The sequence below is a fragment of the Henckelia pumila genome, chromosome 2, assembly GCF_033568475.1.
Source record: "Henckelia pumila isolate YLH828 chromosome 2, ASM3356847v2, whole genome shotgun sequence".
NCBI classification, from domain to species: Eukaryota; Viridiplantae; Streptophyta; class Magnoliopsida; order Lamiales; family Gesneriaceae; genus Henckelia; species Henckelia pumila.
The window spans coordinates 35,418,924-35,441,254 of NC_133121.1; the positions used below are offsets into that span (position 1 = coordinate 35,418,924).

Genomic DNA, 22,331 nt, shown 5'->3' on the forward strand with positions numbered 1-22,331 from the left:
CAACTTGAAGTCTTAACTTTAATTTCTGGAACAGAATTAAGTGAGTAGATCCAGATCATTTTGACTATTCGGATTCATGATATGCATCGATTTTTAACAATTTTGAATCATGCAGATGCAATCTAGAACGTAACATGAGACAATGAGAAGATGAATTAAGTCAGTTAACCTTCTTTTTAAGGGGAATAAACTTAAAAGGTAGTGGAACTTCAACTATGAGGTGGGCTGCTGTGAGTGATCAGTGTCAAGTTTTTGGATTCTGTGGAAATATGGGGATATGCAGTTACAATGATTCATCCCCTGTATGTGGTTGCCCTTCACAAAATTTTTACTTAATCGATCAAATGGATAGCAGGGGTTCTTGCTAATAGAACTGTTGTGGCAGTCAAGCAGTTGGAGGGGATCGAGCAAGGCGAGAAACAGTTCAGAATGGAGGTGGCGACGATCAGTAGCACCCAACATTTGAATCTAATGAGATTGATAGGATTCTGCTCAGAAGGGAGGCATAGGCTGTTAGTATATGAGTTTATGAGAAACAGTTCTTTAGACAAGTTTCTATTCACCTCTGAGGAGCAATCTGGGAAGAATTTGAACTGGGAGTATATCGCACTAGGAACCGCTAAGGGAATCACAGACGCAAAGTAAAAAGAAGCATGAAAATAACGTAAACAACACACATTCGAACCAGTTTCAGAAGGCCTCGCCTACTGTCTGCTCGAAAAAAAAATATGGACAGTAGTTGCATGTGCCCAAACCACCAAATTCACGCATGTACTCCATGCACTCGAGGCTTTAATTAATTCAATGCATCCATGCAATTTGATAGCGGTTGCATTATTCAAGACACAAAATACATGTGCATACCTATTTATAAACGTGTTCTTGTATACATTCTGTCAACTCTGAAAGCACCTCTTTAATTTCTTCTAACGAGTACTCACTGGCCTTTTGAGAACTTTCACATATATTATGTTAATAAAAAATCATATAACAATAACTTTGCAAATTTAAAACAATTTAGTTGTAATTATTTGAGTTAAGAAATATTACTATTGATCGTAGTGAAACGTTCTCGATATTCTCAACTTCTTGAATAATTTGTCTCATATATCTCATCACATAAAGACCACATTGTTTTGCATCTGGCTGCCGAGGACCCTATGGTAGTAGAGAAAAATTTTTGGTGACAAATTTAGATATTTAAACATAATATATTAAACATAAATTATGCATACCTGTACTACTACCCACATAGCATTCTTTCTACCCTTCCTTCCTTTGTTTGAGTTAAACAATCGCAAGGCCCTTCAATATATTTGATATATGAGTTTTTGTATGAGTGAAATAAATATTTGATAAAAATAAATAAATATGAACTCACATTTCCGCTACATATTTCCAATCATCATCACGAATGCGGTGACTTAAGGAATCCAACACATAAATAACATCCTTGTATGGTTGAACAACAGTGAGAATCCAATGATTGCTACGCAAAAAAAACATAATTAGTGCTTCTAATTCAATAAATAATCGAAATAAAGAAACCAAATTGATATTTAAATTTTTACTTACCCGATATTACATGGCGCCAAAACTAGTTGATCAACCGATGTACCACTCAGTCTATCTGCTAAAGCACTAGCCCTTTGGTTCAACCATTCAAGCTTACTCTTTTTGTCGTGTGTAGTTTCTCCCATATCCGAGATTCTGTGTGGATTCACAAATCTGAATTTTCCTTCCTTGTTATCTCCCAACATTTTTTTGTAAAGATACCTTTCATTGTAAATATAATAAAATAAAAATGAATGTAAGCAAAAATATGAAGTTGATGTAATACTTAGCTTAAAACCAAAAAACTTACCATATATAGGCAATTACACAATTGCCTGATATTGGCCCAACATGATACAAACCATCAATGTCCTCACAGTGCAAAAGAATTACACAATCATCATCGAACACCTCACGATCTAAACGTAGTGATATAAATCTTTCTTCACCCAAAGCATGCTTGCTATAACAATACATCATATGTAGTGACATTGGGACAGAAGGTGACACAACATGTTTCTCTTTGGGTGGTGCCAAATCCTTCTTTCGAGGCTTCTATTAATTGTAAATACATACAAGTTAGATAGGTTGAATAATGAATAAAGTTACAATATCACATATACCTTATCTTGCTCCACTATCAAGTGTTGTGGCCAAGCCACATGGGTTCCAAGAGCATCACCCACTACTTCACATTCATTTGCAATATAAAATGGCAAAGGCGCTGATTTATCAACTACTACATCAATAGAGATTCGGTAGCAATTCTTTGGTAATGGAACCCCATGAAGCAACTTTTGAGGATCAACACAAATAATTGTACCATAAGCAACAATATTTGTGCTAGATTCCAAAGTTAATGCAGCTGATTTACCCTAAAAAAGACAAATAGACATGTCAAGAAGTTTTATTACATCTATTTAATATGACTCAAACTACTGTCATACCTGTAAAGCATCGGCTTTGCTCAAAATCAGCATATCTTCATAATCATTGTCTTCCATCTTGGCTTGGTTAACTTGATTTTTCACTGAGCAACTGCCTTTGTCATCCATTAAAATGTCGCGTGCACCCATGTTATGCATCATTTCCTCAAGTCTTTGTAAACGTGCACCTTGTTCTAAAATTATTCTATTTGCTTCCATCAACTTCCTTTCATGCTCCTCGAGTACATCTGTGGGAACTCCACTGCTCTTCAATGTTCTGCCAGCATTGAAATATAAGGTTGGAGTGACATGACCTCCAATCCCCCTCACACGCCCATCATATTCTTTGGTCTCAAGTGCATTTGTAAGGATATCCTCTTTTGTCCCTTCAATTCTCAGCACACCATCTCTTTTTTGTTGGATATAATCATCATGTCATGCAAATTAAAAGAATAATTACTAAAACAATTGTCATTTCAAAAAGCATGCTGATTTTCTAAAATGTGAATTCACTTACAATCTTTTGTACTCTTTGCGTCAAATCCTCCCCTTCAAAGTCTCCTGCTTTGTTGGCTCGTCCTTTCTTCCACATAATAGCCCTGTTAATGTCATCATCGTCACCTAATTGAGCCGCCTACAAGCAAGAAAAATACAATAACACATGTGAATAAATTGTATGTGAATAATTTGGATGGTTTGTAAAGAAATACTTACTATTTCAGACGCAAAACGTGCATATCCCTTGCGTGAAAGCCGATGAGGATATACGTTTTGTTTTCTTCTATATTTTTGTTGCTCACTTAGTTTCTAGTCATTTCAAATATGCGACAAATCAAATTTGAATAATAGTTAAAGAATGACTTTTGGTTGATTATGTATAAATTATAAATAATAAAGAATCTTACAATGAAGTCTCCAGACATACGACTGATGACAAACGCACTCCAATCATCTTTTGGTATACCATGACCAACAGGTGGCTCATACAACTCCTCAGGTTTATCAAGCTTGCCTAAAATAAACTTCTGCGTAAGATGGGCTTTGTATTGACGCCACTTACTGTTTGCTGATCTCAAACAGCCCTTCTTCCACTTTGCTTCAACATTATATGACAACTACAAATAACAAAAGAGAGAATACATTAGAAAGATTTAATAACATAATAATATTAAATATATCCTATATTTTAATACATGATAAATTACTTACATTAACCGAATCCCATATCAATTCTTTAACATATATTGGAACTTGCTTCCATGTCTTGTAAGAAATCTTGACATTTTCCCGTGCAACCACGCCAATGTAACTCTGCATTCCAATAGCAGCTTCTCCAACTGGCTGTCCCAGTTTGTTGAATGCAACATCCTTTTTAATTCCTTTAACTCTTTGTATTGCAAGACTATTTATTTTTGTGCGACCTCTAGAAGTTCTAGTGGTGTCGGTGTCAGCAGAATCCAACCCAGTGTTACCACACCAACTCTCTCTAGTGGCAGCATATTCTACTTTTTCTTTACCCTTGCCCAACTTTGTGTCTTCTATAGTGGCAGCATATTCTACTTTCTCTTTACCCTTTCCCATTTTTGCTTCTTTCACTAATATTTAATGTTTGAAATTGTAGAGGGCAGAACCAACTTCACTAATCTGATTCTGGAAAAAATTTAATCTGCCATTAGCAAAGTGAGTGATTCTAACAAAAAGTTTTAACAAGACTGAAGTTAACAAGTAGAACTTGTATAACAGTATAATACCACCAATACCAAAAGTGTATGTTGAATTATACTTATAACGATCATCTCGTCTGCCTCGTGAACACCGTTAGATGTTCACAGCCAAAAACCTGCATCAAGAGGTATTATACTGTTATACAAGTTCTACTTTGTGTCATAACTTATTCCTGTTTTCATGAAGGTGTACATAACTTAAAAAACAGAATGCCAGTAGTATGGAAACCTGCAGCCAAATTTATAGGACAGGCTAAAATCTAAATCACCGCTTCACAAAAGCATCTCCCTGAATCGATCATCGCTTAAGCCCAGGTGTTTACGCAAATCAAACACAAGAAAGACATAATTAAAAAGTAAAATCCTAAAAATTCCTCATACTCAAGAAATAAATATCCCTTCGAATTAACATATACATAAAACAGACGAGAAATAGACCTAAAAACGGGGGAAAAAATCACAGAATCGGGTTCAGAATTCCAAAAACCAACAAAGTAAGCATTTTATCAACTCAAGATGATCCGGAACAAGGACAATGAAAGCAGTTCCAACGGGATTGAGATCATCTACCAAAGCTTGCTTCAAAGTATTAAAAAGTTTAGAACAAAATGTAAGTTGTAAGCTTTACAGTTCAAACCAGATTTAGCCCCAAAAAAGCAGAAAAAACCTTGAAACGGCAGATGCTAATCATGAACTTCTTTGGAAGGTTGGGCAGCTTTATATTTGTTCTCCAACAGCTTTTCAGAAGCCAAAACCTACAGCAAATACAAGCACTGATAAGTATTCGCTAGTTGTCGAACTCTATCCTGTAAACTTTTAGATTCATTATGTAATCACAAATAAATGCATTGTCTAGAAATAAGAAAGAAATATAGGCAACAACAAAAAACAAAAATTCATGTAAGATAGAAGTACTCTCAATATCCAAGAACTACTAATTTGTCATTGTTCGATTACTGAATGTCAAAAAATATCTGATCATAACTAACAATGTCAAACAAGCATCTTCAAAGCGTAAATAACATATCAATGTAAATTTTTTACAAACTCATCTCAAATGTGAAACTTAAGTACTTAATTATTTTCAACCCAAATCCCATCACAGTCTTCACGAATGCATGGTTCATTGTCATCTGCAACATCAACATCCATTGGTGCTAACCCTCTGCTTTCTGACTGATAATGCATTGCAGATTCTTCCAACTCTTCACCCTTTGTGTATTCAAAGTACTCCCTACTTGGAGTCACAAGTACAACACTCCATAAAGGATCTTCAGGAGCTTCAATGTAAAAAACTTGCTTCGCTTGGCTCGCTAAAATAAATGAATCAGATTTGTATCCAATTCTATGGAGGTTGACCAACGTGAATCCAAGATCATCTACCTTGATACCATTACTATTCTCCACCCAATTACATTTAAACATCGGAATTTGAAATTTGTGGTAATCAACCACCAATATTTCTTGTATTACTCCATAAAAAACCATATCTGACACGATAGGATGTTTATCCTTTGCACTAGAAACTTGCATTGTCTTTGCAACTAAGCTGACTTCGGAGTTTTGAACAACTCGCATATCATCACGCTCTCTTGTAGCATAAGTAACCCCATCAATCAAATAACTAGAGTACTTTAAGACTTGCTTGGAAGGTCCACGCGCTATCCACTTTAATCTGTCGGATACTTGATAAGTGGAATGATCATCTACACGTGCAACCTATATTATTTATGTGATAACTTATTATTTATGCACAGTCATGATAATAAATGTACGCCAATTGTGATAATAAATGAACTCACACGATCAAGAAACCAGGTACTAAACGTTCGGTTATGCTCATCCTGTAACCACCTCTTGGACTTAGCCCTTTGTGGAAATCTTGCATTCAAATATGCCATGTGTTCCCTATTCAAATTATTATTAAGAGTAAGCTAACATGTAGATTTAAGAAAACTTAATGAACATATTAGTAAGTGGAAGAAATTGCTCGATATAGCGATCAGTGTCAACATCATTTTCCAATACATAACGATGTGCTTGTTTCAACTCATCCTCAGTAATGGATTGCACAACTGCAACCGACAAAGGTTTAGTAATTTCTATTTGTCGATGACTTGTAGGGATCCCAATTGTGTGCCAACTACCAAGATAGTCTGAGCAAAATTCAACCGCCTCTTCAGCAATATAACATTAAGCCATGCAACCTTCCGGTCTATTGCGACTTCGCACATAACCTTTCAAAATCTTCATGTATCTTTCAAAGGGATACATGTACCTATACCAAACTGGGCCACATAATTTCACCTCTCGCACAAGATGAACTGTTAAATGAATCATTATGTAAAAAAACGAAGGTGGAAAATACTTTTCAAGTAAACACAATATGATCACAATTTCTCTCTGCAGCTCATCCAACTTTGAGGGATCCATCACTTTATTACATAGCTCATTGAAGAAGAAGCAGAAACGAGTGATAGAGTCTCTGACATGTTTGGGCAAGACACCACGTATGGCCACTGGAAGTAATTGCTGCATTAAAGTGTGGTAGTCGTGTGACTTAAGGCCAACAAGTTTCAAGTCCTTCATCGAAACAAAGTTTTTAACGTTGGATGAGTAACATGTAGGTAATTGCATTCCAGACAAAGAATTCAAAATCTTTCTTTTCTCATCTTTTGTAAGTGTATAACATGCTGCTGGAAGAAAAGATTTCTTCTCCCCTATCACTAGAGCCAAATTTGTCCTCAAATTCATTTCAGCAAGGTCTAATCTAGCTGCAATTCCATCCTTTGTTTTTCCCGAAATGTCAAGCAACGTACCGAGAAGACTTTCACAGACGTTCTTTTCTATATGCATCACATCAAGAACATGTCTAACATATAGATGTTTCCAATACTCAAGTTCAAAGAAAATTGATTTCTTTTTGAAGGATGGTTTTACATCATCCTTCATGGACTGAATCTTCTTTCTCATTTTTCCCCAATGACAATGAATTCCATCGACTTTTTTTAACACTTCATCGCCACTCAATGGTTTGGGTGCAGGGTTGAACTCTTGGTCCCCATTAAATGCCTTTCTTTGCCTTCGATAAGGATGATTTGCAGGTAGAAACCTTCTATGGCCTGTGTACGACATTTTCCTGCTATGTTTCAACCTTGTTGAATATGTTTCTTCACCACAAATCGGACATGCGTGATATCCTTTCACAATACATCCTGACATGTTTCCATATGCAGGAAAGTCATTGATGGTCCACAGCAAGATAAATCTGAGCGAGAAGGTTTCTTGTCTATATGCATCATATGCTTCAACACCTGTAGTGACCCTTACCTGGATCACCTACTAAACAGAACTTAGGAATGCAATTATTTTAATTAAACGGATATCAGAATAAAACTGCGGAAACCATAAACAATATACAATCCCAAGGCAAGGAATCTGTAAATACCCAAATATTATACAACCAGATCGAACAGCTGAATCAATCTAATAACAACAGAATAAAACCTAGGCGAAGCTCCAGCTGGCCAACAACTGCCTAGCCCCTCTTGGATCCACCCGCCTCATCCAATTGCAAACCTGCCCCATGGAATAGGGTGTCCAGAAATACAGAGTACGAGACGTGAGCATAAAATGCTCAGTACGAGAGTATGAGTATACATGCATGCAAAGTGAACTCCCTATAAACTCGAGGTCAAGGATCAGATAACAGAGACAGACCGGGCCCTCGTATGTAGCACGCTGTGCCGTCGCTTCAGGAGGTAGCTCCCATACCATAATACTAGTGGATATGCCGGACCCAAATCGATGGAAGTCTAACCACTAACAGGATAGAGAAAAACCCTACTAACAGACATCTCGAAGGAGATAGCTCAGTATGCAAATGAATGCAGCATAAATCAAAGACATATAAACCATGCAGTCACATAATACATGCATACTCAGTCAGGATATCTCGAACAGTACTTCCGTACCTCAAATACTAGGCAAGTGCTATCAGCCCTAGGTCCACGCCTATAATCTGTGCTACACTGCCAAATGATACTACTATCATTATAGCGCTCTAAAAGCCTTAACTAAGCTAAAGCATACTCCTAAATATTTATAGGAAGCAAAAGCTATACCTTCGTCCGTCGTTAGCCCTTTGATGTCGATGCCTCCAGAACTTGGGCACAACTCTGCTATGACTTCCGAACGCCTCGATGACTCCCGGGTCAAGCCTAGGAAGGCTAGAACAACTTGAATACGACTTGAGTAGAGAGGAAATCCGGAATTGGCAATTGAAAATGAATTCTCGGCCTTCTATTTATAGACAACAATCGGAGCTTCCGAACCTCGATCGGAATGTCCGAACCTCGATCGAAATTCCGATCCTGCCATCGGAGCTTCCGAAGGTCCTGATCTGCCACGTGTCAAAATATCACTTGTTGACTTCGGATAGGGGTGATCGGAGCTTCCGATCCAACCACACGTCATGCCTGACGTAATACCATCGGAGCTTCCGATCCTGTTCGGAGCTTCCGAACTCTTCCCAAGTAATTATGATTAATTTCTTAATTACTGATTTTGGTTACGGGCTACTACAACACCTATATCCCATAGGAATTTCAAGTCATCGATTAGAGGTGCTAAGTAAACATCGATATCATTTCCTGGTTGTTTGGGACAAGAAATCAACATTGTGAGCATCATAAATTTTCTCTTCATACACAACCACGGGAAAAGATTGTAAGTGATCATTAAAACTGGCCAACAACTATATGTAGAACTCATCATACCATGGGGATTGATCCCGTCAGCTGAAATGGCCAATCTAAGATTTCTTGAATCAGCAGCAAAATTTGGACACTTGTGATCTACTAATTTCCAAGAAGGTGCATCAGCTGGATGGCGTAAGTATCCGTCATTAACTCTTTTATCAGCATGCCAAGTCAGCTCCTTGGAAAACTCCTTATTCCGAAACATTCGTACAAATCTCGGATTTGGAGGGAAGTACCATAGAACCTTTGCAGGAACTCCTTCCTTTATCGTATCTTTTTGGCCCATCTTCCACCTTGACATCCCACAAGTAGGACAACTGTTAAAATCATCATACTCCTTCCGATATAAGATGCAATCATTAGGGCAAGCATGGATTTTCTCATAAGTAATCCCTAATGCACACAAGCTTTTCTTTGCATCGTAGAAAGATAAAGGCAATTCGTTGTCATCTGGAAGCATTTCTCCTAACAAATTGAGTAGGTCGGTGCAACTTTTGTCACTCCAACTATATTTGGCTTTCAAGTTGAATAATTTCACAACTGTAGATAACCTTGTAAATTTAATGCATCCAGGATATAAAGGTTTCTCAGCATCTTCAAGTAGATTTTTGAATGTGGTTGGATTATCAGCATAACTATCAAATGCATCATGTACCATATCTATTGGTTCCTCGGTGTCAAACTTTGGTACATCTTCCCTTTCTTGATCACGATCATTCTTTGAGTTCTTCATCGCAGACCTTTCACCATGCCATATCCAAGTATGATATGTCAAATCTACACCATTAGAATACATGTGTGCCCTTATAGTCTCTACCTTTTTCTTCTTCAAATTACCACATTTTGTACATGGACAAGATATTGCTTCCCGATCCTCGGCATTTTTTATTGCAAATTGCAAGAAAGACTCTACTCCATGCTCATATTCACTTGATAACCGAGACTTTGACATCCATTCTTTGTCCATTCTTTTAGTAAGTAACACTATAGAGAATAAAATATATAATGTTAATATGTATATTTTCAAGCTGATGATAATCAACAGCTTGACAACTCACAGCTGGTAAAGTAATGTATATCTAGAAAATTCTCTGTTAAATCCAAGAAAACCATTAACTAATATGCAGTGACCAGCCTCAAAACTTGAATGCAAAAATTTAACTTTGTGGAAATCATTTAACATTCCATGCTTTGAGAAAACTATGCACAACGCACTTACCAATCAGTGATCACTGAGGATGATTGGACCCTTGAACTACTAAACACATAAGTTAGAGCTAGACTTGTTTTTAAAGCAAGGAAGACACAGTAAATAATTATCTGAATTAATACTTTATGAATAAATAAATAAACCAAAATTTTCCTTCCAGATGCACAGCCAAATGCATAAATTACACTGGATAGCCTTTCCTATTCAGATCCCTTGAATTTGTTCTCTGATGTGATAAAAACTCATTCAAGTACGTGATAACATGTAAGTAAGGTGTACAAGTTTTGAGTTAACCTCCAAAAAAATTTTGAGAAGGATACAAAGTGAAATCCGAGTCTTAGATTTAACTCAGACAAAAAAAAAAAAGAAAAGAAGTAGGGAGTAACCAGCAAAACATCAAACTAGTGCAAGACAGTAAAATCAAAATCTTAACAAAAATGGTTCCACAATTAAAAAGATTCCGACGCCATATATATATCGAGAACACAACAAATACTGAAAAAGGGAAATATAGGAAGTGGAAGCCTAGACTTTGAGCCCTTTAATGAACGGAATCACACAACAAGCACACCACAGAAGTTCAAAAGTAAAAATTAAACCAAATCTCAGAACCTAATTAATAAATCCAAATCAGAAAAAAAAAATTGAACTTGGAGGGGGAGAAAAGAAAGAAAAAGTTTGGGTTACCAACAACAGAAGTCAAGCAAGACTTTTGAGTAGCCAAGATAGTTTGAAGCGCTCTAACCTCAGCGAATCTGCATACTTAGAATAGGAAAGGTTCCAATATTTCCCTAGAATTCAAGAGATTTTGTTAGCACAGGCTGTGATTAGACACACTAATTAAAGATTGTAATTAGATTTATGGATTTTATAGAACGATGGTGCTGTGCAAGGATTAGACCTAACTGATGAGTGATGAAATTAAACGATGGACCTAAGATTGTAATCCATCGATGGTGCTGTGCTGAATACCTAATCCAAAACCATAAGTCTCCTTTTCATGCAAAAAATATTTAATTAGAAGGAAGGTACAAAACCTAACTGATGAGTGATGAAATTAAAGATGAATCTCTGATAAGGAAATTATGTTCACCAGCCATTGGCTATCGAAATAATATCGATATCAAGAAAAAGTACAAATCGGATGAAGAATTGGAGTTAATAAAAACTCAAGACATCTTATGAATACCTTAAAAATCAAATTAAACTGATTTCAAGGATGAACCCAAATCTGAATTCCAAGCCATTTGACCCTTCACCCTTTCTAATTCGAAGGATTAGTCAATCAAACAGTGTTCTAACATTCATAGCCATAACACCCACCAATACGCTTTTTGTGGTACAGTTATATTTAATATATTTAAAGCAACTTGAGAGTTTAAAAATTTTTACGAGGTTGTACAAAAATTAAGGGAGAAAATATACATGATCACATATTTATCATAAATTAAATCTGATATGTTTTACTTATATTGCTAAAATTTTTAGATAATTTCATGCATTGGCAAATTAAACACATAGATACAAAGAAAATCTTTGTGGGCAAGTCGGCTGTAAGTGCAAATTTTAAACACAAATAGAATTTATCTCACTGCTTTGCAAGGGTGATTTACGCCAGAGACTTTTATGATTTAACCAATAAGTAAAAAGCACAAGATGTCTTCATGCATTTTAAACAAGATATCCGTAGATCTTGTGTGCCAAAGACTAAGAATTTCATCCACAAATAAAAGGTAATAGAGGGCTGGGGCTCAGTAAACTTTTGAGTTTTGTGATGAAAATATTACAGGCAGAATAGTAATTTTAAGCCAAGGATCTACGACTCGAAATCTATTAATTCAATAGCCAAAATCTTGATTCCTGCAGCTTTATTTAGTTAAGCCCACTCAAGATAGCAGCTAATTTCCCTTAAAACCCCATTTATGACTTCTGAATTTATAATGAAGAGATAAATAATCCAAGGCCGTAAAAATCATACTAATTTAGCCACATAGGTATAAATCACCTAAAAAACACTACAAGATCCAATCAGACTTCCATAAAGCAGAAACATTATAAAATAAAACTCTCCAAGGACATATGATTTAAATAAACCAAAATCAAAATGTATCTCTTAAGTTCTAAAAAGACAGCAAAGAAAATATAGGGCAAAAAATCATAGTTTAATTTATGGTAAAACCAGGCAGACAAATGAGTATCATATCAACACAGATACCCATTTCTTATGCCACAGAACTGCATTTCCATATTTTTCCAATACGTTTTTATATGTTTCCGAAGGTCAATTAAATCAATGTAACGAACAGATTCCTTAAACCCAACAGCTAAAACTACACGCAATCCATTGATGTGTAATTATCACAATAGAAACCATAAACTTGATCAACTCCTGAAACAAATTTTTTTTAATATTTAATTCTATATTTCTACCCTAGAACACCTAAAATGACGAGTCGCAGATACCATCAGATCAAAAAGATTGAAAAAAAGAAGGAAAAATAAATTTAAACAAGACTTCAAACACCAACTCTGATTGTACAATTGATATCACAAAACAATAAAAATCATTCAAAGTCTTGAGATGGTACAATTAGAACTCAATTATATTATATGTTCCACAGATAACAAAAGCAAGAAAGCACAATAAATCGCAATTCAGATACTGAAAAATAAAAAAAGGGCAAATTTGGATACATAAACACTTGGAATATAAAAGTGAGAAAAAACCCCCCCAAAAAAACTTTCTGATTGTTTTAAATAGATGCGGAGGCAGATAACTAAAAACTGCCTTTTTCTCATTTTCCACTTTTACATTTTTATGCCTTTCTGAAGAAGTAAACCAGATTTTGTTTTAGAGAGTCTCAACACAGGAAATTTGCAACGAAGCTCAGCATGTAAGTGTACAAAAAGCCAGAACAGCCCCACCTCGTATATAGCATATCTCATATTGTATAAGAAGTTTGAATAAATGAAGAGGGTACAGAGGGACACTCTTCAAGCATACCTCCATGAAATTGTGGAACTGCATAAACATTCTGAACATTAATTTTGCAAGAGTAATATTTCCCCTGAACAAAATTGAAACATCTTGTTCATGTATGGACTGTGAGAAACAAGAAACAACCAGAGAATGATACTGCAAAAGAACAAGGAATATTAATACCAGGACTGATCAAAGTGTACATGGGGATAACGGACTACGACTGGTTGCATAGTAAAACCCGGGATGAATGTATTTTGTATCAAATCCGAATACGAACTCAAGGCCTTCGTCTCACCAACATAAGAATAAACCGTCCTAACTTGTGCAATCGACTGCACATGCGTTAAGTTAGCAAAGCAGCTGCGATGCCAAAAGAATCGAAAAATACATTTCACCCCATTTAAAAGCTTAGTAACTTGTGAAAGAATTTACCTGCTCGGCGATTATACCAGCACTTGCGTAGGATTCGCGACTCTTGGAGGTGAGTCTCGTGAGGGTATATGCATAGAAACCCAAGTTGGAAGGAAATTAGAGCTCTTCCACTGGTGGTTGTTCCCTCAAGAAATAAAAGAAGCCGAGGAAATCGATTGCTAGAAGCTTTTCTCTGTATTCAAGTCCTAGAAAGCATATTTCGGTATCCCGATGGACGGCCGAGCGAGAACAGTTTCGAGGAAGGAAGGGTAAGAAGAAGCTCTTGGAGAAGGCTTGTCGGAGATCACTTCAAAATTCGTCTAAGAATCGAACAAAAATCGACATGGGATTTTCAATTGAAAGAGAGAAAAGGAGAAAGGCTAGGGATCAGATGCGAGAAGAGAAGGAATCGGGAAGGGTTTGATTTGGGGATCTGGGTAATATTATTTATTTTATGATTTATTTTAAATAAAAATAATAGATTTTCTACAACACTATTTAAAAAGTGTTGTTATACATGGAAAACAAACGCTAATAGACAACGCTTTTAAAAGCGTTGTCTTTGACCCCAAAAAAAGTCTATTCCACAACGCTTTGTAAATAAGGCATTGTCTTTCATAAATAAAAAACATATAAAGACAACGATTTTTTACTAAAAGCGTTGTCGTTCAAAAAATTACAACACTTTTCACTAAAAGCGTTGTCTTTTAGGTATTGTGTTAGTGCATTTTTCTTGTAGTGCAAGTTATGTACAATTTCTTTATTAAAATATCATGTAATACAAATTCAGTTTCCAAAATACTATGAAAATGTACAGTCAATAACTTGTAATGATACAACCAGAGTCTGATGATTCATTACTTACATTTGAAATTTCTTATGACCGTGACTTCTGAAACGTGTGCGGTCTCTATTTTGCTTTTCTTGATCATGAGGTATCTACTCTATTTTCCAAGCATTGACATAAGCATGCTAGTAGAGTATATTTCCTCAATCTCCCCATATCTCTTAAAGATCTGCACGAATACATCTAAAATGATCCGTTAAACGCAAGATCTTAATGACAATCTCTCCAACTACGAGTGGAGAATCTTCAGAGGTGTGTCATCATGATCGGACGTTATAGATGCAAGCATCAAGTGTGTTCCAACCAATCCTCTTCCACTGCCTCTAGCATCTGGTACTCGATCCAAAGCTAGGATCCACATGAGTAGAAAACTCGAAAACTCGGACACGATCCTTCGCTCCTATGCGTACTTGCTGGATTCCCACAAGATAAATCTTTAAAAATAATGCCGATGATGATAGTCTTCGGGCAACTTAATCGCCTCATCATCTTCTCTTATAAAGTCTCATCAATCCTACAAGAATAACCCAAACTCTCAATACTATACCCCAAAGTATATTTGCATGCGCTCTGATACCAATAAATGTAGCAACTCAACCCGGATCTAATACCAAATCAGAGTTAGAGCACAATTAAGCATGAAATTGAAATAAATTAAATAAATTTTCTGCGGAAGACTTAAATAAATGCTAGTCGGCGGAATACGACCGACTGAACAAATTTGATATACAACCCGATCGAATTAAGTATATTCCTAAAGGAAAATAAAACCTATAGCTAATCTTGTTTTCTCACTTCCTGCACCTGCACCTGCCCCGTCAAATGGGGTATCCAAACAAACAGAAAAATACTGAACGTGAGCGACTACGCTCAATATGAAAGCACGGGTAAACATACAAGCATGATGCATGCAAATGAATATGACTGGGTATCCATATCTGGGATAACTGTATACAAAATGCTCAAACTGGCGCCTAGTATATGAGCAGTACCGATCGGGGAATCAAACCACCGGGTACTTCCACTCACTCCTAACTTGGACTTGGACCGTGTCACCTAGATGTCAGTACCTGGCTAAGCCCATCGGCCGCAAAGGCACTCGACATCAATCGTCCAAACACAGGACTGAGCGGCCCCACATGGCTCATCTCAAAAGATGTACAGGCACAATATGATATGCACATGCCGCATAATAACCCATGCAATAACATGCAAAACATGACAATAAATGCAACACATAAGCATGCATACCCGCTGTCAATCTCAGTTAGTACTTACGTACCTTTCTAAGGCAGTCCTAGCAGTCTCACTCTAGGTTCGAAGCCTATCATCATGTCTACAATGCAAATACTCATGCATCATTAATCATGCTCTAAAAGACTTAACTAAGCTATTGCATACTCCTAAATATTTTTAGGAGCAAAAGCTATACCTTCGTCCGTCGTCATCCCGCTGATGGCGACTGCCTCAAAACTTAGGCACAGCTCCGCTACAACATCGGGATCGCTCTGCTACTTTCGGATTTCCAATAGGACACATAGAAATCCTTAGATTTGACTAAAAAGGCTAAGAACGAGAGAGAGAAGAGAGGAATGAGCGAGTTGAAATGAGGTCCTCGCACCCATATTTTTAGACGGAGAACGTTGCGTCCGTTCTCCAGTTCGTTGCATCCGTTGTCACCTCAAGTTCGTAATCAATTATGTCACCTTGCGGACATCACGAATGACATCAGCTTACTAGAACGTTGGGTCTGTTCTCCAAACGTTGCATCCGTTCTTGGTCACCCTTCGGGCCATTTCCGATCATTATGAGTTCATCTCTGATGTCCTTGAACTCGTCTGAGACTTCCTTAACCTAGTTTTACTTAATCTAAACCTGAACACTTGATTAATCATCCATTAATCATTAATTCTGGATACGGGTCACTACATTCTCATTCGTCAACAAACTTACTTGAGCTTCCAGACTGTCTGACCTGTTAGACTCTATATAGTCCAACTAGTCTGACTTATCTGGTATTTGGATGTGGATTTTAAATTCATGGAATTCAAATTTCATTTTGGTGTTTGGAAAAAAGTTAAAATACATATTGGAATTTTATAGCATAAATTTTAGGAAAGTGATATTTTTTAATCAAATATGTTAGGAAAACTTAAATTTATAACTAAAGTTTATAAATTTATTATTAGAAATAATTTTATTGTTTTTATAAACCCAAATCCCATGAAATCCCATGAAATCCAACCAATTTTGTAAGGATTTCACTTAGTTAAATGAAATCTCATGAAATCCCATCAAATACCAATCCCGTTTTAAAACTCCATTTTGTCAAACACCAAAACAGTATTTGCTAATCCAAATCCCACAAAATCCTCTCCAAATTCAGTCCACCAAACACAGTGTAAAGTGAATAGATAGGATCTTCCTTAGTGAATTCATTAGAAGTGAAATCAAATACCTCTCCATCGTCTATGGTTTATGATTCAGCCCATTTGTTATTTTTTTCTTCTGCCATCAAGGCCTTTTTCTCTTTATTTCTCCGGAAGTTCTTTCTTTATTGTCTAGATCTCTTCTTGTCAGATGAATTATTTTCATCTTTCTTTGGTCTGGTACACTCGGCTATGAATTGCCATTTTCTTCCACAGTTGTAAGAAGCTTGATCATCATTCACTGTTATTTTCTTCGAAAACTTGATTTGTTGGAGCTTTGAAAGTTCTTGTGGTTCTTTCTCATTAATTTTTCAAATTTCTTTACAAAGAGTGACATGACATCACTGTTAAGTTGTTCTGATGTCTTTGGATGTAGATGATTCATCTTCTGATGTTAAGGCTTTAGTGGCTTGTGGAACTGTTGGTTCTTCTTCAATTATTTCACCCAGCTCAAACTCATATGCTTTGAGGTCTGCAAACAGATCACGTAGTTCGATTTTGTTGAGGTCCTTTGATTCTCTCATGGGCCATGACAATGGTTTTAACATCCAATTATCTTGGTAATGCTCTCATAAATTTCAGAGCAACTTCTTTGTTGTTGCTAATCTTTCCCAATGCATTCAATTCAATGATGTTGCTGCTAAATATTTCATAAAACTCATTCATGATTTCTCTAATCTTTCCCAATGCATTCAATTCAAGTGTGTCTGGATACGAATTTTCCAATCATCATATTCTTCTTTTGAAAACATAGGAATCTTGTTAAATGATGACATAGCTAGCAAGAGTTGTTCAAGTTAAGCAAAAACCCCTTTTTGATACCACTTGTTAGGATAAAAAACGTGTATAGAGGGATGAGGTGAATACACACTTGAAAATATTTTCAAGAACTTATCTTACAACTGAGCTGAGTTACCAGCTCTATTGCCAAATTTTGCTTAACAAATATTTTCTTGATCCGGTCAGGTGGAAAAAAAATCCCATGCACTAAATTGATGTGATAGCTTAGGCAGACATAAAATAAGTAAAGTAAAGTGCACAAGACATTTTTAATGGAAGTTCGAAGTCAAAGCTTCGACGTATCCTATTCTTCTATTTCCAAAAGGATTTTCTCTAGAAAAATTTAATTTGTATAACACTTTGCACAAACTCAATAAAATGAACCCTTGTCTGAAACTTCTAGCAACACTATCTCAAATCAAAACAGTTTTTGATAGAGTTACAAACAAACAACAATGCTTAATTATGATCTTCAAAGCTCTAATGAGTATCACAAATTGATTACTGATATTGATCTGATTAGACAATAAGCGTGTGATAGCAGCTCGAATTTTTTGATCTGTTCTTCGCTTGAATAATGAATATGAAAGCTTTGAGAATACTTGTACGCTTGGTTGAATGGGTTGCTGAAAGAGTGGGTGCCCTGTTAGCCAACTTGTGGCTAAGGGCCTTTATGACTCTATTTGTAAAAAATCTTTGTTTAATATAATTTACACTTTATATTGGCATTTACTTTATCTTTTATCATATTGTTATGTTGTGACGTGCTATACAATGTTTAGATAAAAACCTTGAATATACTAAAGTGCATGCAAGATGTGATAGTGGATATGGATGACTATCATGAAACACATCTTGTAATCACTGTATATTCTAAACCAGTTCCTAGTCAATTGAACCGTCTGCAATAAGGATAAGGATCGCTCAAGATTGAGACTAGCATTTGCGATGCCGAGTACCACGTTTCATTGGTATGGAACATAGAGATGTTCGAAGCATGCAAATGGATATTCATTGGATGAATGATCGAACTACCCTATTCGGACTTTCCAAGTGGTTTTCACTAATTGAGTGGAAAAGCCCGTGGTTTTGGTTGTACATCATTAGTCCTTACTACTTGAAACATCACGGAGACTCTATATGCTAGTAATGTACTTTGACTCGTTTACCGACTCTATGAGGGTCATCAGGTGTCGAGATTGGGTACAGTTACAACACATAAAGGAGTCAATGCTTTGTTGTCAAGGATTCACCACACGCTTGTGAGTGTGGATATCCTATGCGATCTGAGGAGATATTAGTGTGACAAAACTCTGGCCAGAGTACATAATGTGTTTTAGGTTACTTGGTTTCCTAGTTGCACATGCGATGTCACTATTTGATCTCCAAGATACATTGCATAGTTATCGAATCTCGAACGACTCTCGATATACCAATGGTTGTTGATTCGATCGGGATATATGGATGAAGGGACCGTACTGTACGCTAACCAAAACCCACTGGTTCTTGCAGGCACTATCAGTGATACCTAGGGAATCATGGGGCGATGTTGCTAGGCGCTCTTACCATGATTCGATGGGCAAGTCGGAAATTATTGTTCCGAGTCACAAAGGAGTTGTGGACCCACGACTAGTTGTATCCCTGAACCATTGAGGGTTACACAAGTAATAGATTTCTAATCCCCGTTGAATAATTAAATTTAATGAGTTAAATTTAGCGAATGAGAAGTAGGATTTCTTATTGATGAGTAGAGGGAGTGAGATTTTCTAAAATGACATAGGGATGCCATTTTTGGAAACACTGAATTCGGATTCAGAAAATTTATCTTGATTTTAAAATGTGCAGAAAAGGTTTCTGTACACATTGGTAAAATTGGTTTATCAATTTGAGTCACGATGAATTTTATATTAATTTCTGAACATGCGGGCTTTGCTTGTCAAGCTTGAACTTACGACTAATGGGTCCTAAGCTGTTAGCATCCCATGTTATAAATAAGTTATTGCAGTACAGAAATTACAAACAAGCATTCATAGTTTTCGAAAAACCATAGAGTTTTCTCTCTAAGGTGGCCGCCCACTTCCTCTCCCTGTGTTCGAAATTCCAGTCTGCAATTTTCGAAAATTGCAGTCTGGTTTAACAGATCAGATCTGTTAATTCTCTTCGTAGAAACTTCTGATAGACTTTCTAGTGAAGTCTGTAAGAGGGTTTTAGAATTCTATTCGTGGAATTGATTCAAGAGTTGATCGATCGAGTCATCAGTTCCTGGGATATACAAGAAGAGCAGATTTTATCTGTTGGAGTCCATAACCTCAAGTTGAGACTTGAGAGGTAAAATATAATTGTTTTTTTATTTTACTTATTTGTTTTAATCGTAAGGATTTGATCCCCACGATCTGGAATCGTTCCAGATCAGAAAATAAAAATTTTTAAACCTTCCGCTGCCTTGGGTATCATATCTACAGATCCGAGAACGTGTTCCAACAGTGGTATCAGAGCCAGGTTGCTCTCAGATCTAACGATTTAAATTTATCGATTGTACAAAGCCTCGATTTTTCAGAAAACAAAACGAAGAAAAAAAAAATTTGGGGCTACCCGCAGCCCAGCGTGCTGGGCCGCGCTCGGCGGCCCAGCAGCGGGGCTGGGCCCCCGATAGTCGGGGGCTGCCCGGGATCGTCCCGGGCAGCCCAGAAAAATTAAAATTTTATCTTTTTTTAAATTTTGAATTTCGGCCCACTAATAGTTGTTGGGCCCAGTTTTTGGCCCGATCGAAAATTGTTTCGATTGGTCCACGAGGCAATGGGTCAAAATTGTTTGAACCCAAAATTTTAAGAAAATTAATTGTTGGATAAATTTTGAATTTTTGGAAATTTATAAATTTAATCCAATAAATTAAATTTTATGAAAATTAATAATTTTGGTACAATTGATTATAAAATATGATTTTATATATAAAATTAGATTTTATGTATAAAATATGATTTTATGGATATACTAGATAAAATATGATTTTATATATAAAATGGGATTTTATGTATAAAATATGATTTTATCTATTTATATTTATTGTCATTTTGAATTGCATGTTATTCAATCATTTAATTGAATTAAATAATTGGATAAAAGGATGATCGATTGTCATGACCAATTTTTTTTTAGGTGTATGCTAGGTGGTTTACATTTGGTTTTTATTATTTTTGTTGGGTTTTATTAATGGGCTTGTATTATGGCCCAATTTGATTTGTCATTTGTAATAAAAATGGGCCTGGTTTATGGTCCATTCCCACCCTTAAATATGTATCCCCTACTTGTCATTGAAATTTATTGTAAATTTATTAGACTTAGTGGAAGATAAAGATTTGAAGACAATGGTGGGCCCTACAGACATAAAGACCGAAGAAATGTAAATTGGAAACTCAATGTAATAGGATTGCATTGCATACTTGCATATCACCTAGGATTGGACTTAGACTCGTGATTGGCAACCACGGGTCGATTAGATCTAGGCATCGATCATCCTTTATTTAATATTTGATATTATTGTTATATGCATGTTTAGACTAAATTGCATGAATTCTACAAGCATACAAATTTTTTAATGATGAGACAAATTTTAAAATTAAAATTCCTCATTTTAAATATGATTTAAAATTAATATCAAGTTTAATAAAAGGGAAATTAAATATAGTTTATATTTTCCTACCTTCCATCAACTATCAATGCATGATAGATGCTACCCGCGAACGTGGTCCATCTCATATTATTGGGAAGGCACGTTCGCCGGAATGCTGTGCATTGAGTAAAAAATTGTTGTAAGTTGGGTGGAACTCCCATGGGATCACTTCATATTATAGGGGTTCACATGGCGACCGTCCATCACAACTTAATATTGATGATTCAACTTGACATATCACTTTAAACGGCGTCATATTATTGGGCCCTTTATTGGATATGAGGTAAAAACATGGAGGTTGCTCTAGCAGCAATTGAACTCTACCTTTTTAAAATTATAATTGGCTGATTTTATTCGAAAATATAATTTGAAAATTGGGCTCCATGTTCCTAATAAAAAAAAATGGTTTTCTCGTTTTTACTAGAGGGCGGTGAAATCGTAAAAATAGTGGGAGAGTAATTCAAAAAATTATACTCGTCTTATTTTATGTCTTAGTAAATTAATTAAACAATTACTGATTATTGTCTGTTTCTTTTCAGTATATCGTTATAATGAATTCACGTAATCCACTATTTTCTATTCTCAAACAACACAAACTGACTGGTGCAAACTATACGGAATGGTTCCGCAAGTTGAAGATTGTCCTATGCTCGGAAAAGATTTTCTACGTGTTAGAAAAGTCTCCTCCGAAGGAAGCCCCGGCTGATGTGAGTCCGAAAGAATTGGCCAAACTTGATAAATGGTGGGACCATGATATCAAGACCAAATGCTACATGCAGGCTTCGATGTCTGATGAACTTCAGAGGCGATTTGAGGATGCAGTGAATGCTGCTGACATTCACAAGACCCTCAAAGAACTTTTTGGAGCTCAGTAGAGATCTGAGCGGTACGCCACTATCAAAGAGCTAATGACATGCCGCATGCGAGATGGGACTTCGGTCCGTGAGCATGGGGTACACATGATTTGGCTCATTGAAAAACTGGTGACCCTAGAGTTGACATTGGAGCACGAACTGTGTGCGAACTTACTGCTTCTT

General features: G+C 36.2%; 1 protein-coding gene and 1 long non-coding RNA gene across 2 annotated transcripts; both read right to left on the minus strand.

Moving 5' to 3' along the window:
• Window positions 1–1,050: 1,050 nt before the first annotated feature.
• LOC140879714 (uncharacterized) lies at window positions 1,051–1,464 on the minus strand. The gene is made up of 3 exons (XR_012149494.1): window positions 1,382–1,464; window positions 1,236–1,305; window positions 1,051–1,158 (listed from the first exon to the last, which is right to left on the minus strand). It is a non-coding gene; the product is annotated as an uncharacterized lncRNA (long non-coding RNA).
• A 3,423-nt stretch (window positions 1,465–4,887) lies between these two features.
• Window positions 4,888–9,931, minus strand: LOC140877489 (uncharacterized). The gene is made up of 6 exons (XM_073281024.1): window positions 8,983–9,931; window positions 6,442–7,419; window positions 6,233–6,360; window positions 6,007–6,138; window positions 5,294–5,923; window positions 4,888–4,959 (listed from the first exon to the last, which is right to left on the minus strand). Exons 1-6 carry the CDS (start codon window positions 9,929–9,931, stop codon window positions 4,888–4,890), a joined length of 2,889 nt encoding a protein of 962 aa, XP_073137125.1.
• Window positions 9,932–22,331: the final 12,400 nt, after the last annotated feature.

What these genes read in the sequence shown, in the direction of transcription:
- LOC140877489 (XM_073281024.1), bottom strand. Translation starts at nt 9,931, where the DNA reads ATGGACAAAGAATGGATGTCAAAGTCTCGGTTATCAAGTGAATATGAG. An exon ending in TGACGGGATCAATCCCCATG is followed by an intron (nt 7,420 to 8,982) that starts GTATGATGAGTT and finishes GAAACATGTCAG; the next exon opens with GATGTATTGTGAAAGGATAT. An exon ending in GTACCTGGTTTCTTGATCGT is followed by an intron (nt 5,924 to 6,006) that starts GTGAGTTCATTT and finishes TAAATAATATAG; the next exon opens with GTTGCACGTGTAGATGATCA.